Source organism: Montipora capricornis, chromosome 11 (assembly GCF_036669925.1).
Source record: "Montipora capricornis isolate CH-2021 chromosome 11, ASM3666992v2, whole genome shotgun sequence".
In the NCBI taxonomy this organism is placed as follows: domain Eukaryota; kingdom Metazoa; phylum Cnidaria; class Anthozoa; order Scleractinia; family Acroporidae; genus Montipora; species Montipora capricornis.
Genome location: NC_090893.1, coordinates 30,183,773 through 30,199,277, shown reverse-complemented (window position 1 = coordinate 30,199,277; position 15,505 = coordinate 30,183,773). Strand labels below are relative to the sequence as shown.

Below are 15,505 nucleotides of genomic sequence, written 5' to 3'. Positions count from 1 at the left end.
CTTAAGACTTGAGCAGAGTCCTGATTGGGAGTGTACTTGGCGTTAATTTTTGAATCAGGTTGTGTTCTAGTAACAGTTGCCTTTAGCTTTTCCTCGCCGGATATAAGCTTCTGGCACCTTTCCCACGTCGTGGTCTGCAAATGATAAAATGCTAACTTACATAAGTAAATCAGTAGTTACGTATTTCATAAAACATAAAACAGTTTGAACCCAGCAGTTAAATACCTTAATGGATTTCCGAGAAGGACGGTTGGCAGTGACTGACGTTCGGACAACCTGAGCGTAAGTCACCTTCAGAGTCAAGTGACGGTTGGAAGTACAAGCAAATGTAGTGATGGACTGGTCTGTGTTATGATTGTTAGTGGGAAAAGTAACGTGATTGCTTGTGAGGATGGGTGAGTGATGATTGGTGAGTTTTTTAAGCTGAGAGGAAAAAGTTGTGTGTAGTTAAGGTTTTCTGTCAAGTACTCGTTTGTAAGGTACATGTAGAGGTAGGCAACAGTTTAATTTAGTTTGTATACCAGGTTTTAAGTGCAAGGCGCTGGTAATAGTTCCTACAGTAGGTTAAGCATGTAGTACCCTGCGATCAGGCTCCATTTTTGTTAGGAGAAGAAGAAACGAAAAAAGCGAGCGCCGACCAAAGAGGACATGACAGCAATGCTCAACTAGGCCTGATCGCAGGTTAAGCAAGTGGAAGAGTCCCAGTCGATATTGTCTTTTGCTCTTGAATGGTGTTCAGCAATACTGCTATTGAGATCACCATTCTTAGTCGCTCCTTTGTGTTTTGTAAGTCGTTTATTTATATTCCTGCCGGCTTTACCGATAGAAGAGGCCTGGCAATCGCAGCATGTGATCTTGTATACTGCTCCCTGTCTGTCCTTGGGGTCGTCTCTGTCTCTAACATTAGTTAGTGAGCGTCATAAGTCGTGGGAAACGCGTGTGTCGTGAGGTTGTGGTATGCGTGCGATAGTTTCAGTCCCTCTTATGTACGGTATTGTCGCTGTGGTAGCGGTTGACGTAGTAGGACTGTTGTCGTTTTGTCTGATGCATGTGCTGCGTTTGAAGAAATCTGTACTACAGCTGCTCTTCCTAAAAACGTTGTTTTTAAAAGTATTTAGTCTCGTTAGGTAAACTATCGGTTGAGTCCCAAACTATCGATATGCTCGCCTCATCAAGGTTCTTATAGTGGTCGCTTTGTGTGTCCTGGGATTGTAAGATGTTTGCCGGGTTCAATAGTTCAGTGGTAACACATAACCAAGCAGTCTAGAAAAGGTATTTCTGTTTTCTTCGATCTAATTGGTGAAGTGGATGTCCGCATTTTGCTTAATTAATAAGGTGTTTTTACTGAGAATTCTTGCGTTCTTTGTGTACTGCCGTGATAGTATCGTCAACGTAACGTAGCCACAAGGGTATTGTGTGCTTGTATGTTGTTAGGGCCTATTCCACGTTTTGCATGACTGTTTCATCCACAACAACGGAAACGATTACGGGTGCGATTTTGGCTGTCTTGTGTATTTGCCTGTAGTATTTTCCGTTGTATTGAAAGTATATTGAAGTTAGGCACAGGTGTAATAAGTCTCTATCGATCTGTGGGTAGTTGTAGTTGAAACAAGGATTTGTTGATGCTAGTCTTGTTGCAGTCTTTGGCTACTTGGAGTAATATGCCAGTAAAAAGTGACGTAACGTCAAAAAATACTAACAGCGCCTTTTACTTGAAAGCTGGTATAAAATCTTAGAACATACCAAATTAAATCGTTGTCAACCTCTACCTGCGCCTTACAAACATAACTTAACAGAAAACCTTAACTACACACATGTTTTTCCTCTCAGCTTTCAAGCCTACCACAAAGGGGAAGATATGTATTCCCAGTCCTCTTCATAATCGCATCGGCTTTTACACTCCCCTCCCTCCCATTCTATAATCCAGTGTTTTTCTATTATGATCAGCTATTGTTTTCAGCCCTGCTTATCCCTTTTACAATCAAAGCCTCACCCAGCTTTTAAGACAGTTAGTAATTGTCCGTGGCTATTAAATACGTCAAAAATACTTGTTTTTCATAGCATCCGCCATTTTTGGTATGTCTTGGTGCAGTCTAAGGCTAATTGGAGTAATATGCCAGTAAAAAGTGGCGTAACGTCAAAAGATACTAACAGCGCCTTACACTTGAAAGCTTGTATAAAATTTTGGAACATACCAAATTAAATCGTTGTCAACCTCTACCTGCGCCTTACAAACATAACTTAACATAAACCCTTAACTACACACAACAGTTTTTCCTCTCAGCTTTCAAACCTACTGCGACCATCACTTACAAGCCTGATCATAATAGACCAATTCGGCTAACTCAATGTTGTACCCAATTCAGATCCTTTGGGAATAAAACGTTTTGTTCCAAATATTTCCATATGAATGCTACATTATCATGCAAATGCAACATACAAAGATCCTTAACCCCGAGAGATTTGAATTGGGTACAACATTGCGTTAGCCGAATTGGTCTATTGTTGGGAATGCCCCCAAAGTTATCCAACACCGTCAAAATTTTGAAAACGATTTATTGATCCCTCGTATTACAAGATTTTTTTCTTCTTCTCTCTTTTCAACCGCTCCCTTTTTTTTTTTAGACAACTCCCTCTGTTCTGATTGGTCGTGTACATTCTCATGATTTCCGATGTGATTGTATTGCCAACAACGATTTGACCCCAAGTTCTCAATTCACACATCACTTAACACTTCAAACCGACATTATCAAAATGGCTTAACTATTGTCACGCAACCGCCACAATTCAGACACCCTCCCTCCATATATCTCCGAAAGAGATATATGAGATATATGTCAATCACCGAATCTTAATCACTTTTAATCACGGAAATAAACAAACAAAGTCTCTATATAGTTCCGAGCTCTTATAAGTCTAGCTCTTGTGTTAGACTAAACAACAATGCTCATTGTCCCGCCTGCTGCAGTTAGTGTTGTTTTAGCTCACTGCTCATCCTGAGCAAGGTCATGTATACGTGTTCTGGCCACAGCCGCAGCATTACGCCTTGACCTGAAGGCCGGCGCCCTTGGATCGAGATCAACGTTATGTCCCCCAGGTGGTCTCTCACTGGACAGCTCCAGAAAATACAAAAGCTGTACTGACTTCTCTAGGATTGACTTGCACGCTCTTAGCTTGGCCCCTCTCACTACTCCATCTTGTCCGGTGATGAGCTCTTCTGTGATGCCCAACTTCCATTGCCCTCTGTTCTTTTCTTCACACTTTATGATGATCACATCTCCCCTGGCCGCGTGAACGTGTCCATTCTTGTGTTTAAGTTTGTGGCTTTCTCTAAGCCCACGCAAATACTCTGATGTCCAGGGGGACCATAAAGCATCCTTGCATCGCTTCAGATACGTGGCTCTCTTACGGAGGTCACGGTCTTCGCTATGATGAGGTTGAAGCTCTGGCAGCGTGTTCGGTTGGGCGAACAGGAGAGAATTTGCCGTGAGGAGTGGAAGCTGAACGTCGTCATCAGCGTAAGACAAGGGCCTGTTATTTAGCGCAAATTCAACATCCAATAGGATTTCTTCTAGCTCGGCCCAGGTGAGGAGACTGTTTCCAACAGTCTTGTTGAGAGCTGATTTGACCAACCCAACCTTTCTTTCGAATTGGCCACCCCACCAGGGCGCGCGGCTGAGGTTGAATTTCCACTTGATCTGCTGAACCGCCAGAAAGTCATGGAACTTCTAGTCACTCATTAATTTGCTGATCCATTTCGCCGTCCCAACGAAGGACTTTCCATTGTACACTGTTTTAGGTCGGCCACGTCGAGCGATAAAGCATTTGAAAGTCCTCAGGATCTCTTTGATTTCTAGGCTGGGCAACAGATCCAGGTGTAAGGCACGGGTCAAACTACAGGAGTACAATAATACATTTGCCTTCCCTTCCATCTTTGATTTCACACGGTACTTTAGGGGGCCTGCATAATCAACTCCAATGACATGGAACGGGTTTTTTTCCTCAGTTCGCTCTCTCTGAGGGTTGCCTGGTGGAGGGCTTGAGTAGGCCTTGGCTTGAAACCTTCGACATCCGTGGCATGTCCTGGTGATACGTTTGGCTAGTTTCCTCAGACGTGGTACCCAATAGCGCTCTCGTAATTTCACCATGGTGAGACCTACTCCCCCATGGAGTGTGCTTAGGTGGGCATGTTCAACCAGCTTCTATGTGTATTGCTGGCTGTCCGGTAGGTACACTGGATAGTGGCCCTGTATCCTGCCTCGGCACTCCAGTACATCATCTGAGTTAGGCTGAAGATTAAGTTGCAGCCGGTCCTCGTGATAACGCTCGTCTTTTCTGACTCTGTCCTGCACTCTCTTCTCCCAGAACAGTTAAACAAGATTCAGTTCTTGCGTAGTCAAAGGTCCAGTCATTCTCGTCCTCGTGCGGACGTTGAAAAGGAACCGCTTGATCCATGCGTACGCCCTGATAGCTTTCCAGTAGCAGAACTTGTCAAGTAGAGCATCTAGTTCATCAGTTGCAGTTGCTGCTAATGCCGCAGCAAAGATTTTACGAGTTGCTTTGGCTTCCGCCATTGTCTCCGGAGAAGCACTTGTCACAAGATCTGGTGGCCACTCCTCTTTCCTTGTGAGCCACTGCTGCCATTGCCACCACAACGGGTTGTCGGTCACTTGTCCTCCTCGACTCCCCAGATCGGCGAAATTCTCCTGCGTGGGAACGTGGCGCCAAGTAATCTCGGGGTGGGCTTGTATTTTCCTTACTCGGTTCATAACGAATTTGTCCAGCCATCCAAAGGATTGTTTCACAGGAAATCCTTCAAGTGCACAGCGTACATTGTTGATCAGGTTCGTCGCCATATGGGCTGACACAAGCTCTAAGGGTGGTATCGTGAGCCCTTGTTTGGCTAGTCGTGCTTTCGCTTCAACCAATCCTGTGTTTACACCTGGTCTCTGCTTCACCACTGCATGTACGGTCGCAGACACGCCATTTACGCTTGCATCTCCAAAGGCGTGAAGCTCGATTTCCTCTATCTCCTCTCGCTGAAGTTTCAAGGCTCTTGGTGTTGTCACCTTTGGTGGTAGCTCTCTCTCTAGGCACGACCATCGGCAAGCCAGTTGTGAGGGCAGCGGTGCATCCCACGCTAGTTTTGCTTTGCATCCATCTCGGTAAATTGACTTCCCTTTCAGAGTTAAGGATGCTGCAAGGCCCAATGGGTCGTAGATCTTCGCGAGCTTGCGCAAGATTCCTTTCTTAGGCGTGATTACGTTTTCTTGTGGCACAGCAACGCTGATCTCATGTTTCCTTTTCTCCCAAGAAAGTCCAAGGAGGCTGCCGTCTCTTCCACCTGGTTGTCTGAGTTGCTGCTTGGCAAACGATTCTTCCTCTTCCACTTTGGTCCCGTTCTCTTCTAATTCAGCTGCATTGGAATGCCACTCATGGAGTGTGAACTTCGCATCTTCAAACACCTCGATTGCCCCCTGTTTCAGCTGCTCCGTCTCCTTCACCGTCGGTTTTCCACTGATGAGATCATCCACATAGAGACTCTTATGCAGTTCAGCGACTAGCTCTGGCCTTCGCGGTTCCCAGGATTCGAGGTGACTCTCGATCACTCCCCCCAGCAGGAAGGGCGACGGCACTAGACCGAACGACACTCGCGTGAATCTTAGAGTTTCTACTTGCCAGTGTTCATTTGCTTTCCAGTGAAACCGAAGCGTGTCTCTTTCTTGCTTCTTGATGCGAACCTGGAGGAAGACTTGCTTGAGGTCCCCTGTGATGAGCACTGGGTGAAAGCGCATGCGCACCAACACATTCCACAGATGGTTCTGAAGAGGCGGTCCGGCGTATAAACAGTCATTCAGACTGGGTGCTTGTGGGTTGAACCGAGCTGATGCGTCATAAACCACACGTAACTTCGTTGATTCGGCTCCTATTCGCACGACAGGCTTGTGAGGAATGTAAAACTCCTTCTCCTGTGGAGATTTATTCGCTTCTTCTACTATCCCCTCCGACTTCTGTTGCTCAATGATTTGTCCATACTCTGTGCTGCAGCCTGTTCCGGAGGTTGACGAGCCTTCGTAAACTTCCTGCTTTGTTATTTGGTAGAGGTGGATGGTTACCCTTCCATGGCGGAGACGTTTCGTACTATCCTTTCGGATCCCGCGTTAGCTGCTCTCGAAATTCAGCATAGACCGCCTGCTGATCATGTTCCGGAGAGTCCTCTAGCCCTAACACATCGAAACAACAGAGTTCTTCATAATCGACATGATTTGTTTGTGTCAGCAGCATGTTGGCGTGATCAATTTCTCTCCCTGGCGACGTAATGGTCCACCCGAGTTTAGTTTTCTCCGCAACTGGCTCTCCTGGACGACCGATTCGAGGTCTTTCTGTTGTTTAGATAACCGCGTAATCACTGGCGCCCAAGATAAGGTGGACTGGCATGTGAGGTTTGGAATGACTGTCGTCCATATGGACTCCCTGGAGGTGAGCGTACGATTCAATGATCTTCTTGTAATTTGCATTGTCAACTATAAGTAACTCCTTTCGATCCACTTTGGTGACATCAACCTTTAATTAACTCTGTGCCGCCATCTACTGCTTGTACGGTAATTGACGAAAGTTCCACTTGCCGTGTTGTAGACCCAAGCATCATTTCGATCCGTCGAACTTCTCGGGTACGTGTGCGCGTAGGAATCTTGTCCAAAAGTGCTGCTGAGGCGTAAGAGCTCCCGGCTCAGACTCGAGGAGTACCCGACACAGAATTCCCTCCACTTTTACTTTGACAATCGGGAAAATTACGCGTTCTTTGTTACCGGTAGCCGTTGCAGTCAAAAGTTGATCCCCCTAGGTGCAGATAGATGTATGGTGTCTTTTTCCACATTTCTGGCATCTTGACCTACTCCTTCAATCGGCCGCACGGTGCTTAGTTCCGGTGCAATTGAAGCACATTCCCTTACGCGCCAGAAATCTCTTCCTCTCGTCTAAGGTGGTCAAGTGCGTGCAAGCAGATGAAACATAATCTCCTCTCTCACAGTAGACACACGTGCGTGGTTTTCGTTCGTCTGCGTGGAAGAGGCGAGACTTGCCTTTAGGAACGTTGCTGCCATTTTCTCCCTCTGAATTGATCTCCATTTCTATAGAGCTAGAACTAGACGAGGTAAATCCCAGTCTTGCCACCCTGTTTCACCTCTGACTAAATCAGCTTTAATACCTTTAAGTTTGTCGAGAACGCTCCTTGCCATTCCATTCACTCGCTCTAGTTTGCCCAGAGTTTCCAGCGATTGTACGTTGTGCAATAGAGTGTTGTAAAAGATGTTCACCCTCTTTTGATCAGGACTTTTCACGACGGGGAGCTCCAAAATATTACGGACATAGGCGTTGATAATTTCACTGGTTTTGCCGTATTCTCCCTGGAGTATGCTCTTTGCTCTCTCATAGCCTTCGCTGTCAAGCGGTAATCCGTCGATGTCAGCCCTTACTTTCGGTTCCACGAGCTCTTTCAAATACGCGAACTTTGTGACGGGCGTTAGAGTTGCGGAGTCGATTTCCGCCTCAAACTTGTTCCAGAAAGGAAGCCAGTTTTCGAATAACCCGTCAAACTGCGTGATTGAAAGCTTTGGTAGCCTGGCGCCAGCTTTGGCAGTTTGAACTTGATGGCTAGCTTCCTTTGTCTTGATATATTCCAGCTGTTGCTCCAAGAGTTCTCGTTCTTGCTTTAGTTCTTCCTCGTGTTTTGCCTGATTAGAGGCTTTTTCTTGTTTATCGGATTCCACCTTCGCTGCTGCCCGATTTTCTTTCTCGATTTTCGCGATTAAATTTCGTACCGATAAAGCTTCTTCGTCCGCAGCGTTTAGGCTTCCTTCATTCTAATGGGACCATTCTGTTACAACTTCCTCAGATTCTCCCGCGGTGAACTTATGTTCTATGATGGATTCCTGTAACGTATGAATGGCCTTTATTTTGGACCTGATTGAGTCCTCGTGTCTCGAGGTTGCATCGATGTTATTCGATGTCATCAATTCCGCGGTCTTTTTACGGGTGAACTCTAGAGTTCGTCTAGAGTTCGAAGCTTCCCCTCTAGTTCCTGCAATTGCTTTTCCATCACCTTCTTTAGCTCTCACAATTTGGCTCACCGATACAGTTTGGCTTAAAGTCCGTAACGCACAGATCCCAGATAACAGATGTCCGCTCTTGTTTGAGCCGCGATATACACAAACGCCTTGTAGCTTGTGGGAATCCCAAGAATTGTCGCGGATCCTTGCCCTTCTTCGAGCGACACTTGGTCCACTTGTCCCGTTGGAGGTGCCACTTGTGTTGGGAATGCCTCCAAAGTTATTCAACTGCACTGTCACAATTTTTAAAAACGATTTATTGATCCCTCGCATTACAAGATTTTTTCCTTCTTCTCTCTTTTCAACATTTAGCTCGCTGCTACTTGAGTAAACAATGGGAAACATGTCTTAAAGCGAAGCTTCGCCTTCTTTCCATCATAATTTATCGACTTCGGAGTTATCATTTAACTACGAGAAAAACATTTTGAGTCACGCACCTGTGATTATGACGATTTAGACTCGTGGCTACTGAGGAAAAAGCAGCCGCATATTGACGGAAAAGAGCTCAAGAGGAAGAACAAGAGGAATACTTCGAGATCGTCCGGATTAATTGAGATTAGATGGTATGTTGGAGTCGTGATTTTGTCTGTTTACTATTGTTCCCTTCATTTGTAAAAATTCAAATGTCTCGTTATTTTTTCTGGGTGAAAATATTCGTGTTGTTCTTCGGACGCGGTAGCAAAAACCAGTGAAAGGCTAAAGAATGCTTCTGCTGTTACTAGCGAAATTGATCGGTGGGTGGAGATCCTGGAAGCAGTTGCGGATGACGGAGAACTACTGTACCAATGATCTGCCTGGGTTTCAATCTTGTTGTATAGACGAGAGGGTTTTAAAAATAGCCGCCAAATGATTAAGAAACCGAAAGAACAAGCGATACACATCAAAGTATGAGCAATACCAAACGGCGAACTCTCAAAATTAAAGTGTTGTGTAATATACTTAATTTGGATTGCCCTTTTTCAGTTTTCCTTGTCGGAAAATATTTTCTTGTATTTTGTAACGTAGCAAATACGAACGATAATGGCAATAACTTTCCTAGCTCCTGAATAGTTTTCTACGATCAGTTTCATACCGACAGTTTATTTGCTCCAGGCTTTCTTGAATAAGTATGCTGGCGACATACCAAAAATGGCAGATGCTATGAAAAACAAGTATTTTAACGTAAGTAAGTTAAATTCATAATGTGAAAAGCATATACACCATTTTGGCGGCGTTTCCACGTGGATTTGAGACTTTTTGAAAAATCGTGTTTTTCGTCAAGGTAATTCAAAGCCATACCATATTGGTGTTAAGGCTGGCATCTTTGAAACCAATCAAAGCAGTAAATAGTAAGCCCTAGTCAGGAGCCCTACAACTCCATTGTTAGCCTTGGTCTATGTAACGGCATTTTCACAGATCAAGCTACTTTTAGACGAGTTCTTAAATAAGATCTGGCTTGCACAAGTGACCATTCTTCATTGCGTGGGTAATACTCTAATTTCTTGTGCAAGACTTGCAACTAGCTGGAGAAGTTTGTTTTCCCGGGAAAGTCAATCCAAAGATAACTCGGCGTGTAAAAAACGCCGCTCCACAACTACAATGAATTTGTACGCTCCTCGCTAGCCATGGGCTCCTGACCGAGTCAGAATGCAGAGGAAACTCGGAACGGAAAGAGAGCATTACATTCCTTCACCGTTGAACCAGCCTTGCTGTGTTTCATTTCCCATAATTTCCATCCTTCACCAAATTTTGTTACACACATCCTTGCTTACACAGTTTACGAGAAAAACTCAAAAGGTCTCTACTCCAAGTGTTACTTGTTAACAACTTAAATTTACTTTGTGCAATATTCTCAGTCTTTCTTTTTACTCCTTTTCGGCCTGTTTTATTCCTTGGGTTGCTCAGGTTACCCTAGATCGATTTTACTAACGACTATGCTTCAGACTTTGATCTTCGTTTCGGTTATAGTAGTTGCAGTTGATCTCGTGGGCTAGGAGCGAGGCTAATCCCGCCAAATTAGGTTCTAGCCCACTTCATCAAGGGCTTTGCTGAGCAATGAGACTTCGCTTCCCAACTTTTCAGCCAATCGTTCTCCAGTAATCAAGAGTGCTCACGTTCAAACAATGACCTTTTTGTCAGGTTGACCACATAAAAGACCATACTAGAATGGCTTCTCTTAAGAGAAGGAAGTGATACATTGGTACCCTGTCTCCAAGTACAAGATGGTCATTTTGTAATGTAGATATAAAATGCTAAACGGATTGAGAAACTATTGAACTGTATCTGGATTTGCACAAGTAGTCATGTTATATAACCATTGGTTATATTTCGGCTAAATACTCTCATGCAAAAGACTGAGGATTCAACTAGTGAATTTTCCTTTTATGAATTACCTCTAGTGTGCTTGTTGGCGAAGCCTTGTTTGTCATCTGTTTCGTCATCAGCTCTGTTTCATGTGATGGATATTTCAACTCTGTCCTCATCCCGTTTTCAAGACCACTCAATGGTGCTGTCCTTGACTTCAATCGACTTTGTATTGTTGGTTGGCTTGGGTTTTTATTGTGTGATCTCATTTGGTAAACGATGATTAATTGCGTGACAACCAAGGTAAAGCACACAAGCTGAACAGTTTTTGCAGCTGACGAAGCCATAAAAGTTCATTCCTTCAAAAAACAAACTGTGCATCTAACAAAATATATCCGAGACATTATTTTGTTTTCCCTCAAAAACAGGAGATGGGGACAAGTTTAGGTTGCAGACTTAGGCCGTAATTCTAAATTAGACTTGGCATTGGATGTTTTAATTAGTATTGGGCTTGCCTCCTTTTTAGAGTTCTTGCTTTTGATGCAAGGTGACCCACAAGCTTACGAAAAGCGGTACAAATCAACCAAGCTTAGGGAGTCGCAATCTGTTTGGGAAAGTTTCATTGGGTTGAACTGTATTATTAAAAGAGGACAAAAAACAAGTTGAAGGTCAGTGATAGGGTACCAAATATATCTCCTTCAATAACAGTGATAACGTTTTACCATATTAACAACATTAATAATAAATATTAATAGTAATAATAATGATAATGATAATGATGATGATAATGATAATGACGATAATTGCTGCCGATAGGCAGACTTCATATTCTTGAAGTCATCGAGAATTTTTGGTTCGACGGTTCGACCCATCGTTCGCATTAAGAAACAGCTAGTCAGAAATCCTGTTATATGGCGCAGTCTAGCCAATCAGCAGCTGTCTTATACGAAAAATTGACATGTGCTTGCTCATCGGAAAATACATACATACATACATACATACATACATACATACATACTTAATTGCCGTTCCCATAGGGGCTTTTCAGAGCCAATGAAAACACAATCAACGAAACAGCAGAACACTACAACTACAACTGTTAAGAATCCCAACTGGCTGGAGGCAACCAGGGACTACCAGGGACTTGAAACAGGGACTACCAGGAACAAATTCAACCAGTGGTCAGAGTGGTCTGGATCTCTGGATCTCAAGGCAAGCGCCCTAACCACTGGGCCACACTGCCTCCTTGTGCTCGCTCAGCGGAAAGTCGCATGTGCTCGCAGCAAGTTATAAATACAGTTGATCAGAGTCAAGGTTTCACTGTTTACAGGTGACTTTTGGCACTTTTTGCTGATCTAATATGATTTCTTCATTCGAGGAAGCATTGTTATAAATTGATCAGAGTCAAGGTTTCGCTATTTACAGGTGAGTTTTGGCACTTTTTGCTGATCTATTATGATTACTTCTATTCGAGGAAGCATTCATCAAGGTCATGAAGCTTTCAGTAAGCATTCTAGAGGCCGACAGTGTGCATTTATGTCACTTGCAGCTTTGCTTTTCAATCGATCGAATTCGGTCGATTGTTAGACGAAATAAGTAGTCTATTACACGTTGCGTTACACAGTGTCACTGTCACTAATTGTTCTAACGATCAGTTCATGAACCCGTTATGGCCGTTATACATTGGTAACTGTTGTTACACCAAGTATTTAGGTTATTTCCACGTTGCGCTAGATTGACAAAAGAAAGTGTCACTAATCGTTCTAAGAATCGGTTAAAAAGCCCTTATTATTACATGTTGCGTTATTCGTTACACCTTCCGTTTTCGTTAACCAGTATATTTCTTTTCCACTTTTGGCAATTACTAAAAGAATAATCCCAACGAAATCCTTAGCCACACCAATAGTTACTTGTTAATGTTATACTCAAAGAACATACATGTAACCATGTCATTTTGCAAATAAAACGAGATGCTTCCGTGAAGCATACACTGGGTTGCCTGTGGTACGTGTTACAGAAAATCAGACGGCACTGAATTGTGTGGTATTGAACTACAGCATTGCAGTCTCTGAAGAATAACAAATAAAAGAGAGCAGAAGGGAGTTTCCGGGACGGTTGATCGAGAATAAAATATTTACGACATAAAAACAACATTAATTTTGAACCGTGAATATAGAATATAAAAAGTTACGATCAGCGACAAACATTTTGGGAGATTGACATAGCCGGAATTCAGCGGGCGCCGTGATTAAGTTACCGCGGCATGTTTACTCGCCAAAAAGTGAAGCATCTGTGTCAAATGATGGATATTTCAACTCTGTCCTCATCCCGTTTTCAAGACCACTCAATGGTGCTGTCGTTGACTTCAATCGACTTTGTATTGTTGGTTGGCTTGGGTTTTTATTGTGTGATCTCATTTGGTAAACGATGATTAATTGCGTGACAACCAAGATAAAACACACAAGCAGAACAGTTTTTGCATCTGACAAAGCCATAAAAGTTCATTCCTTAAAAAAACAAACTGTGCATTTAACAAAATATATCCGAGACATTATTTTGTTTTTCCTCAAAAACAGGAGATTGATGAGAAGCTTGAAAGACTACTAAAGTTAACAGACGAATTTGAAATTTACAAGAGCCGATTTAAATTCCTCGAAGATGAACAGAAGAGCATGTAAGAAAGCCTTGAAAGTTCTCAAACTGAGATAAAAGAAATGCAAGGTTCACAAGATAGCATCGTTGAACAACAGAAGACCACTGAAGCTTCACTTCAATGCGTTCAACGTGATTTCGCTGAATTGCAACGCCGTCATATTAAATTAGAGTGTCACAGCCGCAGAGGTAATTTGCAGTTCTACCTCATCGTAGTCTACGTCACAAGGAATCACGTGAGCTTGGGCGAGCAAGCCAGGTCAGTGTGCGGTAAGCTTTCGGTCACGGCGGATGCCAAGATGAATGAGATGGACCACAAACTTTCCTCTAGCGCTGAAGAAGACGAAGCTGCAGTGCTAGCCGAAGCCGAAAATGATCATGACACCACCAGTGCTAATGCTATCGCTCCCAATAAACTATGGGAAGCTATTCAAGGACTGCAAAAGAAAGTTGATCTTTTGGCGGGAACGTCAACACGCATCACCGATGCTTCACTAAAGCGGAAAGTACCGCAAATGTCCAAGGCAGAGTCAAAAAGTGACTCAAATTCCCAACCGGGACCCTCAAAAAAGAAAGCTAGAAAAGCTTTGTCAGATGACGCATCGGACCACTCTGATTGCGATGCAGTTCGCGCCATCTTTGGAGAAGACGAACAAGATGGCGCCTCGAGTGACAAGCTCCTGAAAGAGATTGAAGAGGAATACAACACGGCCGATAAAACGGGCCCAAACATAAATGAACATCTGTTAATCTTATTAATAAGAGATTTGCTGGTAAGCTCAAGGAAGCAAAGCTTAAAGAAAAGCTAGAGCTGTATGTGCGACCCGGCAACAGCGAAAAATTGAAAGTGCCCCTCGTGAACCACGAACTATGGGGCAAACTCAAACCATCGGTCAAATCACAGGACTTGCGACTCGCAAATGTCCAACAAACCGTTGTGAAAGCCACCATTGCGCTTTCAGAGGCCACTGAGGAAATAAGTAAAGTCAAAGGGAAGATGGATGAAAAACCAAAAAGTATTTCCTCTTTGACTGATTCGCTCGCTTTGCTGGGACACGCAACTTATGAGCTTTCATTAAGGCGATGGGATATTATGAGACCCTCAATAAACAAGGAGCTTCGTGCCCTTTGCAATCAGCAAATCCCAGTAACGGCTTTCCTCTTTGGAGATGATGTCCAAAGCAGTTTAAAAACAATAAAAGAGTGCAACAAAAATGGTCAGCTCTGTCAGTCAAGGGCATGATTACAAGCAAGGCTACTCAGGAACTGGACATCAAAGGCCTCGTAATAGCAAGCCTTTTTTTAGGACATCGCAAGAGCTACAACTCGTTCGAAAAGAAACCATGGGCCTTAAACCAGAAGAGGGAGGACACCAAGTGAGCCTAACTACAACATTACAAACAGTTATTCACGATGTAAGTAAAAATTTGAAACCCTATTACCAGTTATTATTACTGGCTTAGAGCGAAATGTTAAATGCTTTAAAGTAGGTAACCTTACCAGTTTCCCTTTTAAATGGAGAACTCTTACATCTGATAGAGAAATTCTAGATATGATAACCGGCACAACTATGGACTTTAGGTAGCTGCCAGTCCAAGACGGGCCACCGGCCATTCGAGAGTTCTCAGATACTGAGTCTGAAATAATTTACACTGAGATCGAAAAGCTTTTAAACAAAGGTGTGATTGTCAGAACTGATGATTTTATTTCCCCCATTTTTCTGAGACAAAAGAAAGATGGATCACACCGTATGATTTTAAACCTTAAAGCACTAAACAAGAGCATTGTTTATCACCATTTCAAAATGGATACTCTTGGTTCAGTAATTAGACTAATACGTCCAAATTGTTTCATGGCCACCATCGACCTCAAAGTTGCCTATTATTCTGTGCCTGTGTCAGAGAAACATCAAAAATATCTCAAGTTTCACTGGAAAGAAAACTTCTACAAGTTCACTTGCTTGCCTAATGGGTTATGTTTTTGCCCTAGGAAATTCACAAAGCTCATAAAGCCAGTACACTCTTGTCTTAGGATACAAGGCCACATCTTGGTAGCTTATATTGATGACAATTACATTCAGGGTGATACTTATACCGAATGTCTAACTAGTGTGGTTGAAACATTAAAACTGTTTGTTGACCTGGGATTTTGTCCTCACCCTGAAAATTCATATCTAATACCATCTCAAGAAGTTAATTTTCTGGGAGTTATGCTAAATTCCATCACAATGACTGCCAGACTGACCATGGAGAAAAAACAAAATTAAGACGAGAGGTTGCAAGTGTCATAGGACTACTGGTCTCAAGTTTCCCTGCTGTTATGTATGGGCCATTGTATTAATTTTTATAAAAGTGACGACACATTTGAAATTAAATTTGCAAGACATGTTTCGGTCGTGGAACGACCATCTTCAGTTGAAAGTAGAATTAATTTGAAGTTACATTTGAATTTATAATATGCTA

The 15,505-nt window shown here is 43.1% G+C and overlaps 2 protein-coding genes across 2 annotated transcripts; both read right to left on the bottom strand.

The window, feature by feature from the left end:
• Positions 1-2,984: 2,984 nt before the first annotated feature.
• Positions 2,985-4,148, bottom strand: LOC138023339 (uncharacterized). The gene is made up of 2 exons (XM_068870352.1): positions 3,921-4,148; positions 2,985-3,698 (listed from the first exon to the last, which is right to left on the bottom strand). The coding sequence occupies exons 1-2, from the start codon at positions 4,146-4,148 to the stop codon at positions 2,985-2,987; spliced, it is 942 nt and encodes a 313-aa protein (XP_068726453.1).
• A 222-nt stretch (positions 4,149-4,370) lies between these two features.
• Positions 4,371-7,128, bottom strand: LOC138023338 (uncharacterized). The gene is made up of 2 exons (XM_068870351.1): positions 6,954-7,128; positions 4,371-6,049 (listed from the first exon to the last, which is right to left on the bottom strand). The coding sequence occupies exons 1-2, from the start codon at positions 7,126-7,128 to the stop codon at positions 4,371-4,373; spliced, it is 1,854 nt and encodes a 617-aa protein (XP_068726452.1).
• Positions 7,129-15,505: the final 8,377 nt, after the last annotated feature.